At 39.6% G+C, this 18,511-nt stretch overlaps 1 protein-coding gene across 1 annotated transcript in view; it reads right to left on the minus strand.

Annotated features, from left to right (window-relative positions):
• Positions 1 to 18,511, minus strand: part of Adamts12 (ADAM metallopeptidase with thrombospondin type 1 motif 12) — a 236,445-nt gene that overhangs the window by 38,070 nt on the left and 179,864 nt on the right. Inside the window, exons 18-19 of the mRNA XM_070040991.1 lie at positions 11,593 to 11,803; positions 5,093 to 6,226 (exon numbers count right to left, since the gene is read on the minus strand). Of these exons, the coding sequence (XP_069897092.1) occupies positions 5,093 to 6,226; positions 11,593 to 11,803 (1,345 nt within the window). The remainder of the gene's footprint in view (positions 1 to 5,092; positions 6,227 to 11,592; positions 11,804 to 18,511) is intronic.

Below are 18,511 nucleotides of genomic sequence, written 5' to 3' on the forward strand. Positions count from 1 at the left end.
TCTGGGCTTGGGCACTATCCCTCAGCTCTTCAGCTCAAGGAGAGTGCTCTACAGTTTGTGCCACAGCACCACTTCCGGTTTTCTAGTGATTTATTGGAGACAAGAGTCTCACAGACTTTCCTGCCAGGGCTGGCTTTGAGCCATGATCCTCAGATATCAGTCTCCTGAGTAGCTAGGATTACAGGCGTGAGCCACCAGAACCTAGCTTAGAAAAATCTTTTGGAGGACAAATATGATAGTCTTGTCAGGCTTGCAAGAGTTAGTAGAAAAAACTGGAAAAGGGAGAGAAGGAAGGCCCAAACAAGAAGCAAAAGCAGAAGTCCCAGGTAAGAGTTAGAACCAAAGATCCTGCATTCTCAGCTACGGAACCACTGGTTTCTTGTACTGGACAATCCTCCCTTAAAAGAGAAGAGTATTACTTCAACATTGCAGGGCTTTTTAATCATTCTTGGCTCTCAGACAAGCAGCCCTCTCTCGGTCCTCCCGTGGCCTCCATCATTGTAACAAACAAAGGCAAGCCCACTGATTCTCCTACCACATCTACCATTAGAAACCATGAAACCTTACACTAAGAGGAATAGAGTAGATAGAAGAATAGTGAAGTGGTACTGAGTTGAACTGATAGGGATTTTTAGTAGGTAAGAGATAGATTGACATCAGTGGTGATGCTAGAGTTGGGGAACAGTGCTTAAGAGGTATGTGACCTTTCTGACTATGGAAAGAGGCTGTTCCAAAGAAATAGCTTCAGGAATGAGCAGCACAAAAATCAGAGACAAATGAGAAACTCAAAACTGATAGTTTCTACTCTGAGCCCTGACCGGTGATAATCCCATACAAAAAAATAATGTAATCCTAAAACATACGTAGAGAGAGAGAAGACATCAAGGCCTTGTCATGAGCTGGACTCCCACTCAATGTGGAGCTCTAATTTTATAATACCCATGTGATTATAAATATTTCAATGGGTCAATTCCTCTTTTTGAGTCAAACTGCCTAGAACTAGCAGATATCAATGGCTCAGTTTTGGTTAGCTGTGATGTATTTTTGTCAAAGTCAAATGACATTTGAGTCAAAATTAATTCTTGGGTCTTGATTTGTTATAATCTGAGTTCAAACAGTCATCCTGGCTTATGTGCAATTTATTTTGTATATTTTACTTGGTTGTAATAATTTCTTATTGAAGCAACATGTCAGTTAATTAACATATATTAAATATCCACAGGGCAAAATCATGACATTTTTTTTTTGCCTGTCCTGGGGCTTGAACTCAGGGTCTGGGCACTGTCCTGAGCTTCTTTTGCTCAAGGCTAGCACTCTGCCACTTGAGCCACAGCGCCACTTCCGGCTTTTTCTGTTTATGTGGTACTGAGGAATCGAACCCAGGGCTTCATGCATGCTAGGCAAGCATTTTACCACTAAGCCACATTCCCATCCTAACAACACACTTAAATACAATAATTTCACAAATTCTCTGGGATTTGAGGATGAATGAAAAGATAAGAGGATGGAAAAAAAAACCCAAACTGTGTGTGTGTGTGTGTGTGTGTGTGTGTGTGTGTGTGTGTATGTGAATCCTGGGGTTTGAACCCAGGACCTGGCTGCTGTATCTGAGAATTTTTGCTCAAGGCTAATGCTCTAGCGCTTGATCCACACATTTGGTTTTTGGTGGTTAACTGGAGATAAGAATGTCATGAACTTTGCTTGAACCATGATCCTCAGATCTTATTCTCCTGAGTAGCTAGGATTACAGGTGTGAGCAACTGGGGCCCAACTCAGAGCCTGAACTCTGGGCCTGGGCACTGTCCCTCAGCTCTTCAGCTCAAGGCTAACACTCTACCACTTGAGCCACAGCACCATTTCCGGCTTTTTTCTGCTTATGTGGTGCTGAGGAATCAAAGTCAGGGCCTCATGCATGTAAGGCAAGCATTCTACCACTGAGCCACCTTCCCAGTCCCCTCAGAGGTACTTTTTAATGAGACTTTTGTATTAACTTGTGGACCAAGAAGGACTTGTCTTTCCTTATTAGTAGCCTTAATGTAGGACATTATTTATTACTGAGATAGTCCCTTAAGGGACTCCCCCTTCTTTTTACCAAATTCATATCTTCTTCCATTCAAAACTGAAATTGTACACCCCAGTGTCACCAATGACCTGCTAATTGTCAAATTCAATAGGCCTTCTCTTTTGTTCTTAGACCTTAACAATACCACCTAGCTGGTACCAAGAGTCTAATAGTCTTAAGTATTGCTTTATTGCTAATTAGTTTTTCTCTCAGGATTCTTTCTGTTAGGAAGACTCTTGAAATATTATGTTTTCTCTAGTCTCATCTCCCCATCCACTGACTTTTGCAGGTATTTTGGAGTAATCTCAGTCACTTTGAACACTCTAATATCCCCCATCAGCCATGACTACCAGATCTTATCTTGAGTGCTGTTCTCTCCCAAGAACTTCAGATCCAGACACACAACAATCCCCAAGTCATCAGTTGGATACTCCAGAGTCACCGGCAATTAAATCCAGTAAGCCTAAAGAAGCCGTTCATTGTCCACACTGCTTTGACTAAGAGAAGACAGCAGCTTGGTTATCTGATTTTTAAAGAGGGCAGATGTTTTTGGAAGTAAAGAGAAAATTTGAGAGTACTGTTTTGATATGTTTTAGATCATTCTAAAAATACCTAAACAGATGAATTTTATGTCAGAATAAATACACTGAATTCACTGTAGTGATGCCCTACAGACCATTTGCCATGTGAATCAAAAGTGTGAATCAGTGTTAGGGTAAAATACTTTCTTGTGAACTACATGATTTTCTCATGTGTCCATCCAGGGTCACCACAAAATTAGTGTTACTTTATGTAATATGACCAAAGGAGCAATAAAATAAACCAACAGCAAGGGGAGAGCCATGTTTTCTGATGTGTAAAGCAAGGAATAATGAGCTCTGAAGTCTGTCTGCCTGAGATCATATCCTTGCTCCATCCCTCACAGGATTTTGGCTACAAATTTAACCTTCCTCAGCTTCAGTTTCCACATCTGTAAAACAGAAAAAAGTATTATCAATATCCTTGGGCTGTGGTAAGGTTAAATGAGCGAGGTCATGCTAATTAGCTTAAAATCATGCCTCCTTTGCATCCTGTAAGCTTTATAACTGTTATTGACAATGTATTCCCATTATTAGGAAAGAAATGTGATCAAAATGCTTGGCCTAGTTCTTACTTCATCTTTCTTTCAATAAATTAGGTTTCTGTGAACATGAAAATATTTTCTATCCCTGAAGCAGGATTCTTATGAATGGAGATAATAAGATGCTGATTCATAAAAGTAATCCAAAGGCAAATAATGATAACATTTGATTCAAAATAAAGCTTTGCATTTAGATACTTATTTATGATATAACAGTTCCATGACCAAAGAGACTGATTAATTTTTACAAAAGAATCCAATAGATATAAATTGTCAATTTGTGCTAAAAGCCATGAGAAGATATAGCAGGTCAGAGTGGAAAGAGAAAGTTCATTATCCAGTTGCAATGGGGGTCCTTCGGCAAGTCACTCAACAATTAAACATCTTAAGATTTCTAATTGTAAATTGATATAAATAACACAATATTCTCCAGGATTACCCTTCTTATAAGAAAGGACAGGTGACAGTAGGTTGAAAATTAGCATGCTCTTTGTCTGGTTATAATTGCATTGTTTTCTTACATGACATACTAACATCTCCCCTCTCTTTACCAAAGGAAATATGATATGAAATGTCACAAATGCTGGATGATGATTACTTTGCCTCATATCCTCTTTATGGATATCACATTATTATTATTTTTTGGCAGTCCTGGGTCTTGAACTCAGGGTCTGGGCACTGTCCCTGAACTTCTTTTGTTCAAGGCTAGCACTTGAACAACATGCCACTTCTGGCTTTTTCTGTGTATGTGGTACTGAGGAATCAAACCCAAAGGTCAACGCATGCTAAGTAAGCACTCTGCCACTAAGCCACATTCCCAGCCCCAAGATCACATTATTTTTAATAAGTTCACACATTGTACGTTCAAAATTCAAATAGGTGAGAAATGATTTTATTGCCTCAAAATATTTCATTAATTCTAGAAATGGAAAAACAAGTATCTGGAGACTGAAAATAAAGGCCAATTATTTCCATCACATTAACTTTCTCCTTCTTCTAAATTCTAACTTTTACAATGAGTTTAAATGAATTTTCTTTGAGACAGAGTCTTGCTACGAGGCTCTGGCTGGCTTAGAACTCAAGACCCTCCTGTCAGTTTCCTAAGTGCTAGAATTACAGTCATGTACCATCCTGCCCAACTTTAAGGTGAATTTTTAAATGCACTGAGACTAGGAAAAAGAAATCAACTAAGTATAGCTCAACAATAAAAGGAGTTATATTCTATACTAGCCCTATCATCCTGTAGACAGAAAGCAGGCACCCAAAGATAAATTCTCTGAATTTCCCATGATCACATAGCCGACTGTCCTAGGTATCCTGACTTTCTCAGCTTCTTTCCATTGAATATCAAGTGTTCTCTTTCCTTTGATACACATATCTAGAGTTGACTTCAAACTCACTATATAACCTCAACTCTAGAACTTCCTGTCTCAATTTCCTGAGTACCAGAATTATAGACAGGACCCATCATTCCAGACTCAGATACTTTATTTGTTTGTTTGTTTATTTATTTAATTATTTTGAACTCTGGGTCTCACACTTGCTAGATAGTCATTGTACCATTTGAGCCACTCTGCCAACCCTGTTGATTGTATTTTAAAATAGGATCTCATTTTATGCCCAGACGGATTGAACTGAGATCTTCCTATCTGTGGTTTGGGAATGAAATTTACATGTCACTGTGCACAGCAACTATTTGAGATGGAGTCTTGTGAACTCTTTTGTTTTTTTGCCTGGGTTGGCTGGGAACTGAGATCCCCAAATCTCTACTTTTCCAATAGCTAGGATTAGAGGCTTGAGTCTCTGAGCTCAATCCTCAGACCATATTTTAATGCAAGTTCATTTTTAAAATTACACAGGAAGAGTACACCCTTAGGTATAGACCTGGGGTAAGAAACGGAACCTCTTACTTCACTCCAGTTTCCAACAATCCAGTATGCAGGTCTGTGGCCTTTGGAGAACTGCTTATAATCAGAAGCATTCAGCAAAAACCCCTCCGCAATGAGACTGGATGCATCTTCCTCGGTCAGGACTGGTCCAGAACCTTGTGTAACAGGTCCAGCGCCTTGTGTAACACTCGTGTTGTTTGGAAATTCCTGGTGCTCATAGTTTGCTGACTTCTCTGAAGGTACTGGCTGGTAGTCTCCTTCAACAGGGAATGGGCTGTGACTCGGCTTTTCAGTGACCAAACCCTCAGCTCTGAGGGTCCCATTTTTAAAGGTAATGGGTCTTGGGCTAGGTAGGAGTCCTTCCCTCTCAGTGCTGAAAGGACTCAAGAAATGATCCTCAAGATAAGGTGTTGGTGGAGGTCCAAGTGGTATCTCTGTACCTCTTTCTACTGAATCATCCTTTTCAGGTTCTATGATCTTACTCCATGTTACCGAGTTACTGTCATCTTTGTTCTCATGCTGTTCACTACCCTCCCCTGAACCACTCTGAATCTCCATGTCTGGATCTCTGGTCAAGGTATTATAGAAAGTAGTTATCTGCCAGGTCACAGCATAGCTAGATGATGCCAAGTCAGAACCACTTGTTGTCGTGGATGTACTGTCTTCCTGGGAGGCAGCAGTGGTATCTGAATTGGAAACATTTCCTTCATTGGGCTGAATGCCCAAAGACCAGGAAGTGAGAGCCGGCTGAGAAGTGCTTCCAGGGGAAATGAGATGGTGGGTGTCTAGCTCAGCTTGGGTTGAACTCTGTTGCCAGTTTTTCCCCTCCAGGTCTCCTTTGGAGGTTGTGGTGGAGCTAGTGCTGTTGATGGCTGGAGTGTTTAGGCTCACAGACTCAGTCATCATTGGTGTGGTCAGCACCGTGGGCCTGAGGGTAGGTGGAGGGATGGGCTTGGAGGGATCAGATGTTGGTAGATTTTTCTCATTGGAAAGTGTGCCTTTGTTGGGTTTCAGAATTCTCCGGCTAGACGGACATTGCTGGAGGCCACATAGAGCTCGGCTGTTGGGTTTCCTTGTCCTGTCACAAGGTTCATCATGGTTCTTGGCACATGTGACACTGCGAATCCGCACTCCACCGCCACAAGAAACAGAGCACTGGAAAAGAGAGACAGCTATTACTCACATGGGAAAAGAAGCTTTCTCATATTAATAAAATTCTAGATTGTGGCTTCTCTTACAATAGCAGATGATCAACATTCACTGGTCCTATTCCCAAGTGACAACTCAAAAAATCATTAATGAAAACTTAAGGTATGGCTGGAGTATGTATTTTCTAGGCACAGCTACCTTCTGTTCACATTCCATTTCCTTACCTAGGAGACAATGACTCTTTCAGCTAGCTTGTGGTGTCGGGACATGTTGTACTCAACAAGCCAGAGCACACTGGGCCCAAACATTTGATTGTTTTTCCCTCACAGTTATTCCAGAAGAAGCAGTGCTGCTTTGTATTCAACCCTATGCTTCTTCCAATGCATTTATCTCCTTAGGAGCTGTCAAGCCCTTCAGATGAGAAAAATGTAGTACATGACACCACACTTGGAACTTTCTCAATTGGTGGTTTTAGAATTCTCACAGCTACTTTCAGCTATGATTATCATATGCTCTCACCTTATAATTTTGAACCCTGTACCAGGCAAGCAGTTTGCCAATCTGTTTTTGTCCCCTGAGGGTTATCATGCCCTCCCCGGTTACCACTCCTGAATTAAACTGTCTCTGGGGCAAGGAAGCCTGCTGAAAAATGGTTCTGCTGCTTGATTGGTCTCCTTCACTCACCAGAGATACACAGCAGGAAAGAAGCAGGTGGGGCTTAACAGAGCCCTGGCACTGAGAGAATTTATTCGAAGACAAAGTTCGAGTTTCTCAGGGGGTTCGGGCTAACAGGCCAAGTAAAGAAACAGCTAATACTTTAAAACATTTGGTGTGTAGAGTCACGAATTTATAAACAAATGACTACAGCTCCTACTGAAATCAGGTTTGTAAGTAAGTCAAAGCCCTTAGGCCCCACCAAAAACAAACGAACTACCTCAGGTATGTTAGAGTCCCAATATCCCAACCACAGAATGAAGCCTTCCTTGAACACAGGAAATTACAGAGGTAATCAAGAGGAGGTTATTATCATGTGTCTAAGCCAACGTGATTTGGGAATTTGGGCACAGAGACACATATACAGGGAAGATAACATGGCAAGATGAAGGGAGAATGTAGTGATCCATTTTCTATCCAAAGAATATCAAATAATGCCAGGACACTACCAGAAAATAAGAACTAGTCATGAAATTATTTTCCTTCATAGCCTTTGGAAGGAAGAAAGTTAACCCTGCTGGGACCTTTATCTCAGGTTTCTAGCCTCTAAAACCGTGAGACAAGAATTTTTCTGTCATGGAGTTCCTTGTTGGGATGGCCCTAGAACAGTAATGGAATATCCTAGACAATTAAAAAAAAATCAGACATGATAAAAGAGCAACAATATGGCCTCCAAGTGGTTTTCTCTGAGTAGGTGTTTTAAACAAACAAAGGTGTTCATGTTTCCCCCTGGAAACCTGGCAGAGCACAGGCTGCTGATGTCAAGAAAGAACTGGAATGGTGACACCTATAGATAACTCATGCCAAAGCAGAGAGGATTAAAGGTCAGATCACCAGGGATCAATGTCTGGGAACCTTAACTGAACCTAAGGAATACCAGAGGGCAAGAAGCTCTTAGAAATATATCCTATCTCTCCCTATTACTTCTTCTTCCTCTTTATAGGAATTCTTGTGGCTCAATATGTGTCTTGTTTTGCTTCTCATTTAGCAATAAAAATGCCATTGGTATTTGTGGCCAAATCTATCTTAAGACAAACCAGAGAAAGTCAGGCCCTGGTGGATCATGCCTATCATCCTAGCAACTCAGGAAACTGAGAGCTGAGGACTACAGTTTGAAGCCAGCTCAGGCAGGAAAGAGACTCTTCTTTCAAGTTAACCACCAAAAAGCTGGAAGTAGAATTGTGACTCAAGTGATAGAGGGCTACTAGCTTTGAACGCAAAAGTTCAGGGACAGTGCCTAGGCCCTGAGTTCAAACCCTAGGACCAGCATAAAAAGCAACACAAAACCCCACAAAAAACCCCAACCCCCCAAAGCAAAAGACCACACTAAAACAAGAACAAAAAAAAGCCCCTCCATGACAATCAACACTTGGTCTATTTTAGTGACCCTATATTTATTACAGTGTAGCCATGAAGTGGCCTCCTCAGAAGGCTCATGATTTAAAGATGTGGTCTCTAGCTCTGGCACCAGAGAGGGATCATCGTGGATCTGACCTCACCAGGGGATTTAGCCTAATCCCTTGATGGCTTTGTTTGGAGGTGGTAGGAAGAGGTAAGGCCTGTTGAAGAAAGTAGGCCTCAGGGGATGTGTCTTTGAAGGAGACATCTGGCCTTGCCGCTTCCCATTACTCTGTTTCCTGACTGCCATGAGGTGAGCAGCTTTCCTCCTCCACCATTCGTTCCCTTCCTCCATGATGCTTCTGCCTTTCCATGGACCAGAAAGTAATAGAGACAGATAACCTTGTACTGAACCTCAAGCTTGAGCCAAACAAAGCCTTACACCTTTAACCTAGCTCTTACAAATCCTTGTTATAGTGCTAAGAAACTGATTAATGTAACACTCCCATACCTTAAAAACTTAGCAGCTTGGCTGATTGACTGCTTTGTTCTTTTGTTTGTATGTTTTTGTCAGCCATAGAAAGGGTAGATTAAGGGGCTGGGAAGGTGGTTCAGTGGTAGAGTGCTTGTCTTGCATGCCTGAGGCCCTGGGTTCGATTCCTCAGCACCACATAAGCAAAAAGAAAAAAGCCGGAAAGTGGCACTGTGGCTCAAGTGGTAGAGCGCTAGCCTTGAGCTGAAGAGCTGAGGGACAGCGCCCAGGCCCAGAGTTCAGGCCCCACTACCGGACTCCCCCCAAAAAAAATTAAAAAAAAGAAAGGGTAGATTAAAAACAAGATTTCTAGGAGCCTTTAAGTCCCCTTTCCTACATAGGGATCAGCCCCCCTTCTCTCTCTTTGCCATTTCTCCCTAGTTAATCCTGTTATAGTAAAATAAAAGTTTGCCAAAATTTAAAAATAAAAAATCTTTTAGATCCTGAGGACATCTGGTTTTGGAGAGTTCACTTAATGTCCCATCAAATACATTCAAATGCATCTCTACTGTCAGTGAAATACAACATGTTGCTGTAAAAATCATTTGAAAGGCCCTTTTCTCTTTTCCTTTTGAAATTATGTGGTGAGTTTAGTTTTTGAGAGGCTCTGAGATCTCAGCCATCATCATGCAGTCTGGAATTCCATCAAAGTGACAAAAGATGATGGTAAATTGTTTCCGAACATAATTCATTTCTTATGATTTCCAAGAACTGCTATATTGCTATATTTCGCAGACATTTGAAATGCAGTGTGGCACAGGGCTCAGTGTGGAAATTCTGCTGTGGGCATCAGATCTTGGCTCCATCACTTGATAGCTAGGTGACCTGGAACAAGTTTCTAAACATCTCTGTGCTACAAAATGGAACTAAGACAGTAGTGAGAATTAAATGTATTAATATTCATAAAGGTGTTGAATATGCATGCTGCATGTTTGATAAATACGTGCTATGACTATGTAATGGACTAGTGCTTGATGATTTTATATGCTTTTTTGTTTGTTATGGAAGCAAGGACGACCCATTTGGTGAATTTTTGGATACTGATTTAACTAAAAGCATTTCTCAAGGTAACATCTCCTGAATGAAGACATCAGCCTTCTGCTCAGCTCTGTCAAGTGGAAGCGAGACAGTGGATTACTTGCAGTGGCATATTATTTGGAACCACAGACATACACCAGTCCTTGTCATATAGTGACAGCTCTTTGGATCCCTGCTTTCCAGTTCAGACAGGTTATTATGCTCTCTAAACATGTGAACATAAGTAAAAGAACTTCTCAACCAAATCTATAATTGCAGTCTTGTGAGAAACCATTAAGATCTTGCAGTTAGTAAATTCTACATGACAAAATTATTAGTTGTTTTGAATGCAGCCAACACCATTGTGGCAAACAGATTTAATGGGCCAATCACAATGCCCCATTCAGCCTTATTTTGACAACACTGTAATTTGTAGCAATCTAGATTGGCAGTGGACTAAAATGCCAGGCCAACCACACACCGTGGCTTTACCTCCTAGAGGAAGCAGAGTAAATATTCTGTTTATCAGTTCTGTGTCCATAATACACCTGTCTCTACTGGTGGGTATATTTCTTTTATATTTTTTCTTCTTCTTCTTTCTTTTCTCATTTAATAGGAAGTTCTTGCTATCTAGTACCCATCCTTTCTATTTTTTGATTTTCATTTGATGTCTTACAAAGTATCTTGCACAGAAATAGAAAACTAAATAAGCCTGATAGTGATTATTAGCTTATGAATAGAGTTTTGGAAATGTTTTCCAAAAAGGTAGGTAGCTTTGCTGATATAAATGTTAGAATTGTTTTGATAATGTTTTCAGAACATTTCCATAATCTATACATGAAAATTAATCTCATTTTTATAATAAAACATTTTTGAAATTCAACAGCTTAATCTCATTTGATTACATTACTCATTAATCAATTATCAGATATTTTCCATTTTTCTTGAAGGTAAGTCGTTAGAGGAGTGATAATATTATAGAAAGCTTGTAGATTCTCTGGGAAGCTCATCAGTGAGCATTCTGTCTCAAAATTCCATCCTTTTGATTAAAAAAGTCATATACACACTCCTTAGATCAGTGTCTAAAATACCCACAGGGAGACAGAAGCCCTTGGAGACTGGAAAGGAGGGCCTTACTTCCCCAATCACCGCTGGAGTACCAGGCTGACAGAATCAGGTTCCACAGTGACCCATGGAAAATTAAAGCTTAGGAGATTTTCACAACCTTCCAGCCTTCTGACTTCTAATTACACTCATTGGAAAAATGCAATGCTTACTCAAATTTATGTGACTAATAATAGATGTCCTAAACACAAGCTGAACAGATGGATAACTTGAGGGGTTTTTTCTAAGTGTTAAATATATTCCCCATTATCCTACCATTAGGCAGCATTCGTTTGGTTTTCGCTAACAACAAAGTACTGAAAAGTATTCAACAAGTGGCGTTTGGAGTAAGTGGGGAGCTTTGATTTATTACCAATGGCTGAACAATGAGTTAGCAAAAACCTCAATATCAGTTCTCATGAGCCTGTACTGCTAGGGATCCACCAGCAGTACATAGTTGACCACTGGAGTAGTAAGAGCAACAACTTGTAAGGATGGGAAACAGAAAATGGGGTAGTAGGAAATGCAGAAACAGGCCAGAGACCATAGATGGCATCCATTATACAATTTTACCTATGGTCACTTTGGATTGGTTAATGAGAAAGAATGGGTGGAGAGCTGATGAAGCACTAGTAATGTGAGCGTCCCCTTTAGCCTCTGAGCTTACCTCACTCCAGTTGCCCACTGTCCAGTCTGACGGACACAAGATATCTCTGTTACAGGAAATGAGGGCCTTGGGCTTCAGCAGGTGCTGGCAGTCTGTAGCTGGGAGAACTTGCTCATCAGAGCCCATGGTCTGGATGCACAGCACCGTTCGCTTCTTTTCTCCATAGGGGCCACACGTTGCTGAACAGGCTTCCCACTCCCCTGCCCACCACCTGTAGGCAGACAAGGAAGTGTGAGATCACCAAAGGAACACGTACATTCATTCAAGCACTGGACAGAGAAAGCAAGGGCAGTTGTTCTGGAATTACAGAGCTGGGAAATTCTTGGAAATGCCCTATCCTGCTAGAGGACCAGTTCTGCAGAATTGCAGATGTAGCTATGATGACTTGTTCAGTTGCTAAAGAAGCATGTTTTTAAATGAAAAAAAAAACAAGATAAAATAAAACATATAGGTCTTCTCTTTTCAGTTGAGAAAACTAGGATTCTAGTTTTTGCTATGTAAAGTCAAACAAGTTCAGTGCTGGGAATTGATCTCAGGACAAACATATACCAGGCAAACACTTTAGCCCTGAGGTGTACCCTCAGCCCTTTCTCAACTATTAAATGAGTATAGCAATATCTACTATGTGTGTGTTGTAGGTGAATGAAATACCAGTTCATATAGAGTGTGTAATACAGAGCCTAGCATAGAAGAGCTCAATTACTTGTTATGATTCATTGGTATTTTGACTATTGGTATTGACTATAAGGGCCCAAATATTCTTTAAGCTTTGTGGTTTCTCCTGAATGTTTTTTTTCTATACAACAGGAAGGAAACACCAATTTTTATTTACTTGGTAGGTGATAAATTGGGCACCTTGTTTTTATCTTCATTCAAGTATTTCCTGAAGTCCATTCATTTATGTTTTCACTGGTCTCTTTGATAAGGAAAGAATAGGAAAAGAGTAATTTAACTAAGATAATTTCTTGTTAGCTATTATTAATATGTAATTCTCAACAAATGAAACTGTTGGTTATAATAATATTCTGTATTCTCTGGGGACAAATTAGTGTGTGGCCTCATTCTTTATGAACAATTGGTTCAAGGGTTCCAGGATGCAGGCTAACAAGTTACATGAAATGCTACTTAAGATGGCAGTGGACCTTTCTGGAAGCTCTCTTCTTTCTCCCTCATCCATCCTAATGTGAATGTTTCCAACTTTGAAGCTAGAACAATTGTCTTCCATCTGAAGTTTTGTTCCACCATTATTCCTGTGAACAGCAGTTTCTTTATTCCTCCAAAGAATAATAAAAGACCTTCTTATTTTTTATGGAAAAACAGGACTTTATGCAAGTCTTTCATTTCTTAACATAGCCTTCTGACCTTGAGATAATATTGAATTCTGATAATTTTGAAGAAAACAAAACTTGGCACTATCATTCTTGTTTACTAAATACTGAGTATGACTAGGAATTGGCCTCATTTCTGTAATCCTAACTACTCATGAGGATGAGATCTGAAGGTTGTGGTTCCAAGTCAGTCCAGTTAGAAAAGTCCACGAGACTTAATCTCCAAATAACCACCAATAAACCAGAAGTAGAAATATGACTCAAGTGGTAGTGTGCCAACCTTGAATTATAAAAGCTAAAGTACGACATCCAGACCCTGAGTTCAAGCCCCAGTTCTGGTACAAAAAATATTGTATTTATTTGTATAGACGGTCTTTTGATTTTCGTTCTTTTAATTTTTGGAGCATTATCTTCTTTTCTCCTCTTCCCTTAATTCTCCTATTTTTTAATCTCAAATTTACAATTATAGAAGAAGGCCTTTGCTGAATTCTATTAATTTCTTCAGCGAATACATAACTAAGATTACTTACTTATTCTTTGGTGTTTAATTTGGTGTTTCCTTGTATGACTAAAGAGGTAACTCTTGACAGTATTATGTGAAACCTAGTTAATGTCCACTATATTAATCTAATTACTAGGTCCTATCTTAACATTTTTATAGACGAGGCCAGATGCACTACTGAATATGATTTAAAATGTCTTTCTGGAACGACCTTTGTCTGATCTGACTAAAAGCCTAATATATCTAATTACTTGCTGCAGTGCTGTATCATAACAAAAGGATGATAGAAACTTTCTTGGTATATTATCTTCACCAAGTTTCCTGTTCTTCACGCATTTGCCTTCATAGTTTCTGGGGGCAGAATGCCACGTTCTATTCAATCTAAAGCATAAAGTTCATTAGCAATTTAACTCTCAATACAACATGTCAGGAGCTGGAGCCTAATGGGAGTTATTTAGTATATGAGAGCTCTTACCTCCTGAATGGGCTAATACTGCTAGAAGCAGGACTGGTGGGAAAAGGTTAGCTCTCTCTCATTTTCCTGCTGGGTGAAGACACAGCTTTACTCTCTCTTGCCCTTTTGACTTCCACCTTGTAAGGACATAGCAAGAAGACTGTGTCACCAGACCAAACACTAGTAACTTGATCTTGAATTTCTAACCTATGAAACTCTGAAAAGTATTTTTTCTCTTCTTTATAAATTGCTTTTTCTATGGTAGTCTGATATAGCTGCATAAACTGGATTAAGAAAGCTAGCCACTAATTTAAAGTGGAAACCTGCACCATTTGTTTTTCCTGCCAAGGTCTCTGAAACTCATGTCACAGAGCCATTGTCAAGTTGTTCCCTTTTGTCATTCTCATGTCCCTCTGCCATGATCCTACCTCTTCTAGGGGATTAATAGAAGAACACTGTCTTCACATTTATAGGAGGTTTTATGTCTACAGAAGACATAGAATGTCAGAATGATGTTGAAAAGGGCAATACACTATGCAAAAATACTCCATCAATATATCAACTTTCTCAGTATAATTGACATAGAAATTAACAGTGACTTAACTTGACTGCATATGTTTGGGCCACATGTTTCTCTAACCAGAATGCCAACAGTACTAAGAGTCTCTGCTATACTAAAACTTCAGTCAAGCTCCTGAACTTTCTCCTTAATCTGTGTATTGCCTTGTAAAACCCAATTTTAACATAGAACTCTGCTATGCTCAGCCTGGATATCTGACCATCCTTAATGTCTGATTGGCTCTTAGCCTCCATCATAGTCAGTGATATCTGATCACATTGGCCTGTCTTCAACAGGAATCCAGTTAGGTCAGGTTAGCCCAAATCTTCTCTTTGATCTGATGTTTCCTTCTAGTAATTTCTCATCCAGTTCACACCCAGCTTGCCCCTTAGGAGAAAATTCCCACTTGCCTACGCTGTATGTGGAGCAGAGGCCAATCTCTTCCCATTGTAAACTTCAGTGGTGGTAGTCCCTATATCTACCATGATAATCTCAAGTAAACTTTTTGTTATTGTGCTTTAACTGTTTAACAACAATCATTAGACAATTTAGTGAAGTATTGTCTATATATTTCTCTAATCACTCAATATTAGTTTTTATTTCTTCTTAAAAGTCTAGATCTATGTCTTAAAAGGACTAGATCTATGTCACTGATTCTCACTGCACTAATATGAGAAGTTTTTTTTTTAAATAGCAACAAATGAAGGAAACCATGCAACCTATGTTTCTTTGGGTCTGGCTTACTTTGCTTAATATACCTTTTTCCAAATCTTTCCATTTCCTTATAAATAGTGCAATATCATTATTTCTGATGGAAGCATAGAATTCCATTGTACATATATACCACATTTTCTTGATCCATTCATTCACTGAGGGGCATGTGGATTGATTCCATATCTCAGCTATGCTAAACAATGTTGCAATGAACATGGATGTCCTGGTAGCTTTAGTGTGGCCTTGTTTTGTTCTATTGGATAAAGACCCAGAAATGGGATTGCTGCATCATAGCAAAGTTCTATATTTAGTCTTTCGAGGAACCTCCACACTTTTTCAGAATGGTTGAACAAATTTATATTCCCTTTTGGCCAAATCCCCATCAGCATCTATCATTGTTAGTTTTCTTGAAACGGCCATTCTAACTGGGGAATCACGGTGTTGTTTTGATTTACATCTCTTTTATGCCCAGAGATACTCAACATCTTCTTCTCTTTCTGAGAAATTTCTCTTTAAATCTTTAACTCATTTATTAATTGGGTTGTTGTTTATAGAAATAAACTCCAAGTAATGGAAACAAGAGGTTTATGTTTTCCTTTTCTTTTCTTTTTTTTTTTTGGGGGGGGGTCCGGTCGTGGGGCCTGAACTCTGGACCTGAGCACTGTCTCTCAGCTCTTCAGCTCAATGCTAGTGCTTTACCACTTGAGCCACAGCGCCACTTCCGGCTTTTTCTTTTTGCTTATGTGGTGCTGAGGAATCGAACCCAGGGCCTCATGCATGCAAGGCAAGCGCTCCACCATGAGCCACCTTCCCAGCCCCTATGTTTTGCTTTTCTTTCTTTTTTTCTCCTTTGTCATTGTTTTTGTTTTCTGTATCTTTATATGTAAGTTTATCTGTTTGGAGTAGGGCAAAAGGGAGCACAAAAATGGTGGGACAAAGAGTGAACAAAATGCAGCAGTGACACTCACTAGACACTGTGGAAAATGAACTATGCAACTTGTTGAAAGTGTCAGGAGGGAAAAACTGGGAGAAAATGAGAGAAAAGGTGACTTTGTTTAAAAAGAAATGTGCTCTTTGCCTAACTTAGGTGATTGTAACCCCTCTGTACATCACCTTTACTGTAACAGTAAAAATAACAATAAAAACTAAAAATATAGGGGCTGGGAAGGTGGCTCAGTGGTAGAGTGCTTGCCTTGCATGCCTGAGGCCCTGGGTTCAATTCCTCAGCACCACATAAGCAAAAAGAAAAAAGCCGGAAGTGGCGCTGTGGCAAGTGGTAGAGCGCTAGCCTTGAGCTGAAGAGGTGAGGGACAGCGCCCAGGCCCAAAGTTCAGGCCCCACAACCAGACCCCCCCCCAAAAAAACCCTAAAAATATATTAATATTCTGAATCCAATTGAAGACTCAGAATGTGTTGAGAAGAGGGCCAAAGTGTCAGTACAAGGTGCCTGATGACTTTTATTGTGAAGTCAGTGTTTTTTGGTTCAAGATAAATAGTGCTCTTGGTTTCAAAGAAGCAGACTTATCTGTCTTGAAATTTATCTTCACACAGTGTTGTTGATCCAGGTGTGTAGTGCATAACTGCAATCCTAGCCCTTGGGAAGCTCTGAGACAGAATTGTGCGTTCCAGGCTGGCCTGAGTTATGGGGTCTCAAAACATTAAAGAAACTCAATGGCTTGAGCCTGATTTTATGGACTCTGCTGTTGGAATCTGCTTTATACATCATACATGAGTGTGCGCCTGTGTATCAATGAACAGTCATCCTGGGAAGTTCCCTCCCTTAGATGAATTCGGAGTAACAAGAGAATCTTTGAGCCTCTCTTTTATCTGTCGCTTCCACCAATTTTTGTGGCTGTGCTTGCTGGGGTATCTCTGGGTGTAGCACCCCAGGCCTCTTCACTTTTCCTAACCTTCAATACTCACTTAACTAAAAAATTGGAACTCTTTCTCAGAACAGTCATTTCTTTTTAAAAATCAATTTCTGTCATTTCTATCTTCCTTTCCACTAATCTTTGCCCTAATAGCAGTTACAGTCCAAATTCTAGCCATCAGTATAACATAAATTGGCCTCCTTCCTTGCTCTGTATGAACCATGTCTTTAGAGTTTAACTTCAGCATGGTCGCTATGAATCAACTTTCTTATTGTCTCCTACACATGTCATTATGTCTTTTCTCCCTTTCCATGGGCTTTTCACAAACTTGGCAATGCTAAACATTGCTTCTCACTAGTCCTCAGGGACTTCTGAGATTGTCTGAAGACATTTTTCATTGTCACCAGTGAAGAGAAAGTACAGGCATCTATTGCTAGAAGTTAGAGAAGATGATGCTGTTAAAGTTCCTACAATATTCAGAGAGCCTCAACCTGCCTCCCCTCAAAGAATAATGCAGTCCAATGTAGTAGTGCTGAGGTTAGAAAACCTTGAATGAAATCATCTGCATTCTTCCATGTACTGGAAGAATGACACAGCTGCCAGAGTGGAATGAATTGCTATCAGATGTTTACTGAGTACTTTGGATATGGCCATGTACTCTCACATCTGTAGGCTCACAGAGCATTGCTTTGCTAAAACCAAAGTTCAGAGAGAAGTCAATAAGAAGAAGAAACTCAGATGACCTCTGTCTGGAGTCAAATGGATTTCAGTTCCAAAGAATTTCTTTGACATTGACAGGACACTTTCTCCTGGAACATGCTTTGGTCTTGAAAGCCTCTGCCTGTGTCACACATATTTTTTAGGTTGAGATAATCTTTTAAAAAGATTATTTTTTTATTAAATCTTTAAAAGTGTCTGTCTCAAATTCTCTTTTAGGAAAGAGTACAGAATGTCAAAATTGGATGTAAAAATAAGATGTGACTAAGGACAAATGATTGAAAAATTAAGATTAAACCTTGCCTAGGAAATCTTTTGGGAGGGGAATTGAGAGTTATAAATGTAAAGTTTACAGATGTCATGGAAATAAAGTGATAGAAGAAAATGTTGGAACTTGAAATTCATATCCAAGAGAAACTGATTACTAGGATAAGCATAGAAAAATAAATAATGTGGATAGACCCATCTTCACTTATTACTTTATTCTTTATAAACAAATTAGGTTACTTTTTAAGAAATAAATTCCTTTGTTGATCTGCACACCTAACAATTTTGAAGTTAGAGTTTTATCCATTCAAATATTTTCATTACTTTTTTGTATTTGTACATTTGTTTGTTTGTTTCAGACATCACTTTTCCATAGAGCCCAGATTGGCCTTGAACTATATTCCTGACTCCCAAATCCTGGGATTATAGGCATATACCACCATGCCAGTTTCTTTGTATTTTAGAATATCTTCTTTTTTAAAAAATTTATTTGGTTTCTGAGACTGG

This window comes from Dipodomys merriami, unplaced genomic scaffold, assembly GCF_024711535.1.
Source record: "Dipodomys merriami isolate MVZ:Mamm:240054 unplaced genomic scaffold, mDipMer1.0.p SCAF_30, whole genome shotgun sequence".
Taxonomy (NCBI): domain Eukaryota; kingdom Metazoa; phylum Chordata; class Mammalia; order Rodentia; family Heteromyidae; genus Dipodomys; species Dipodomys merriami.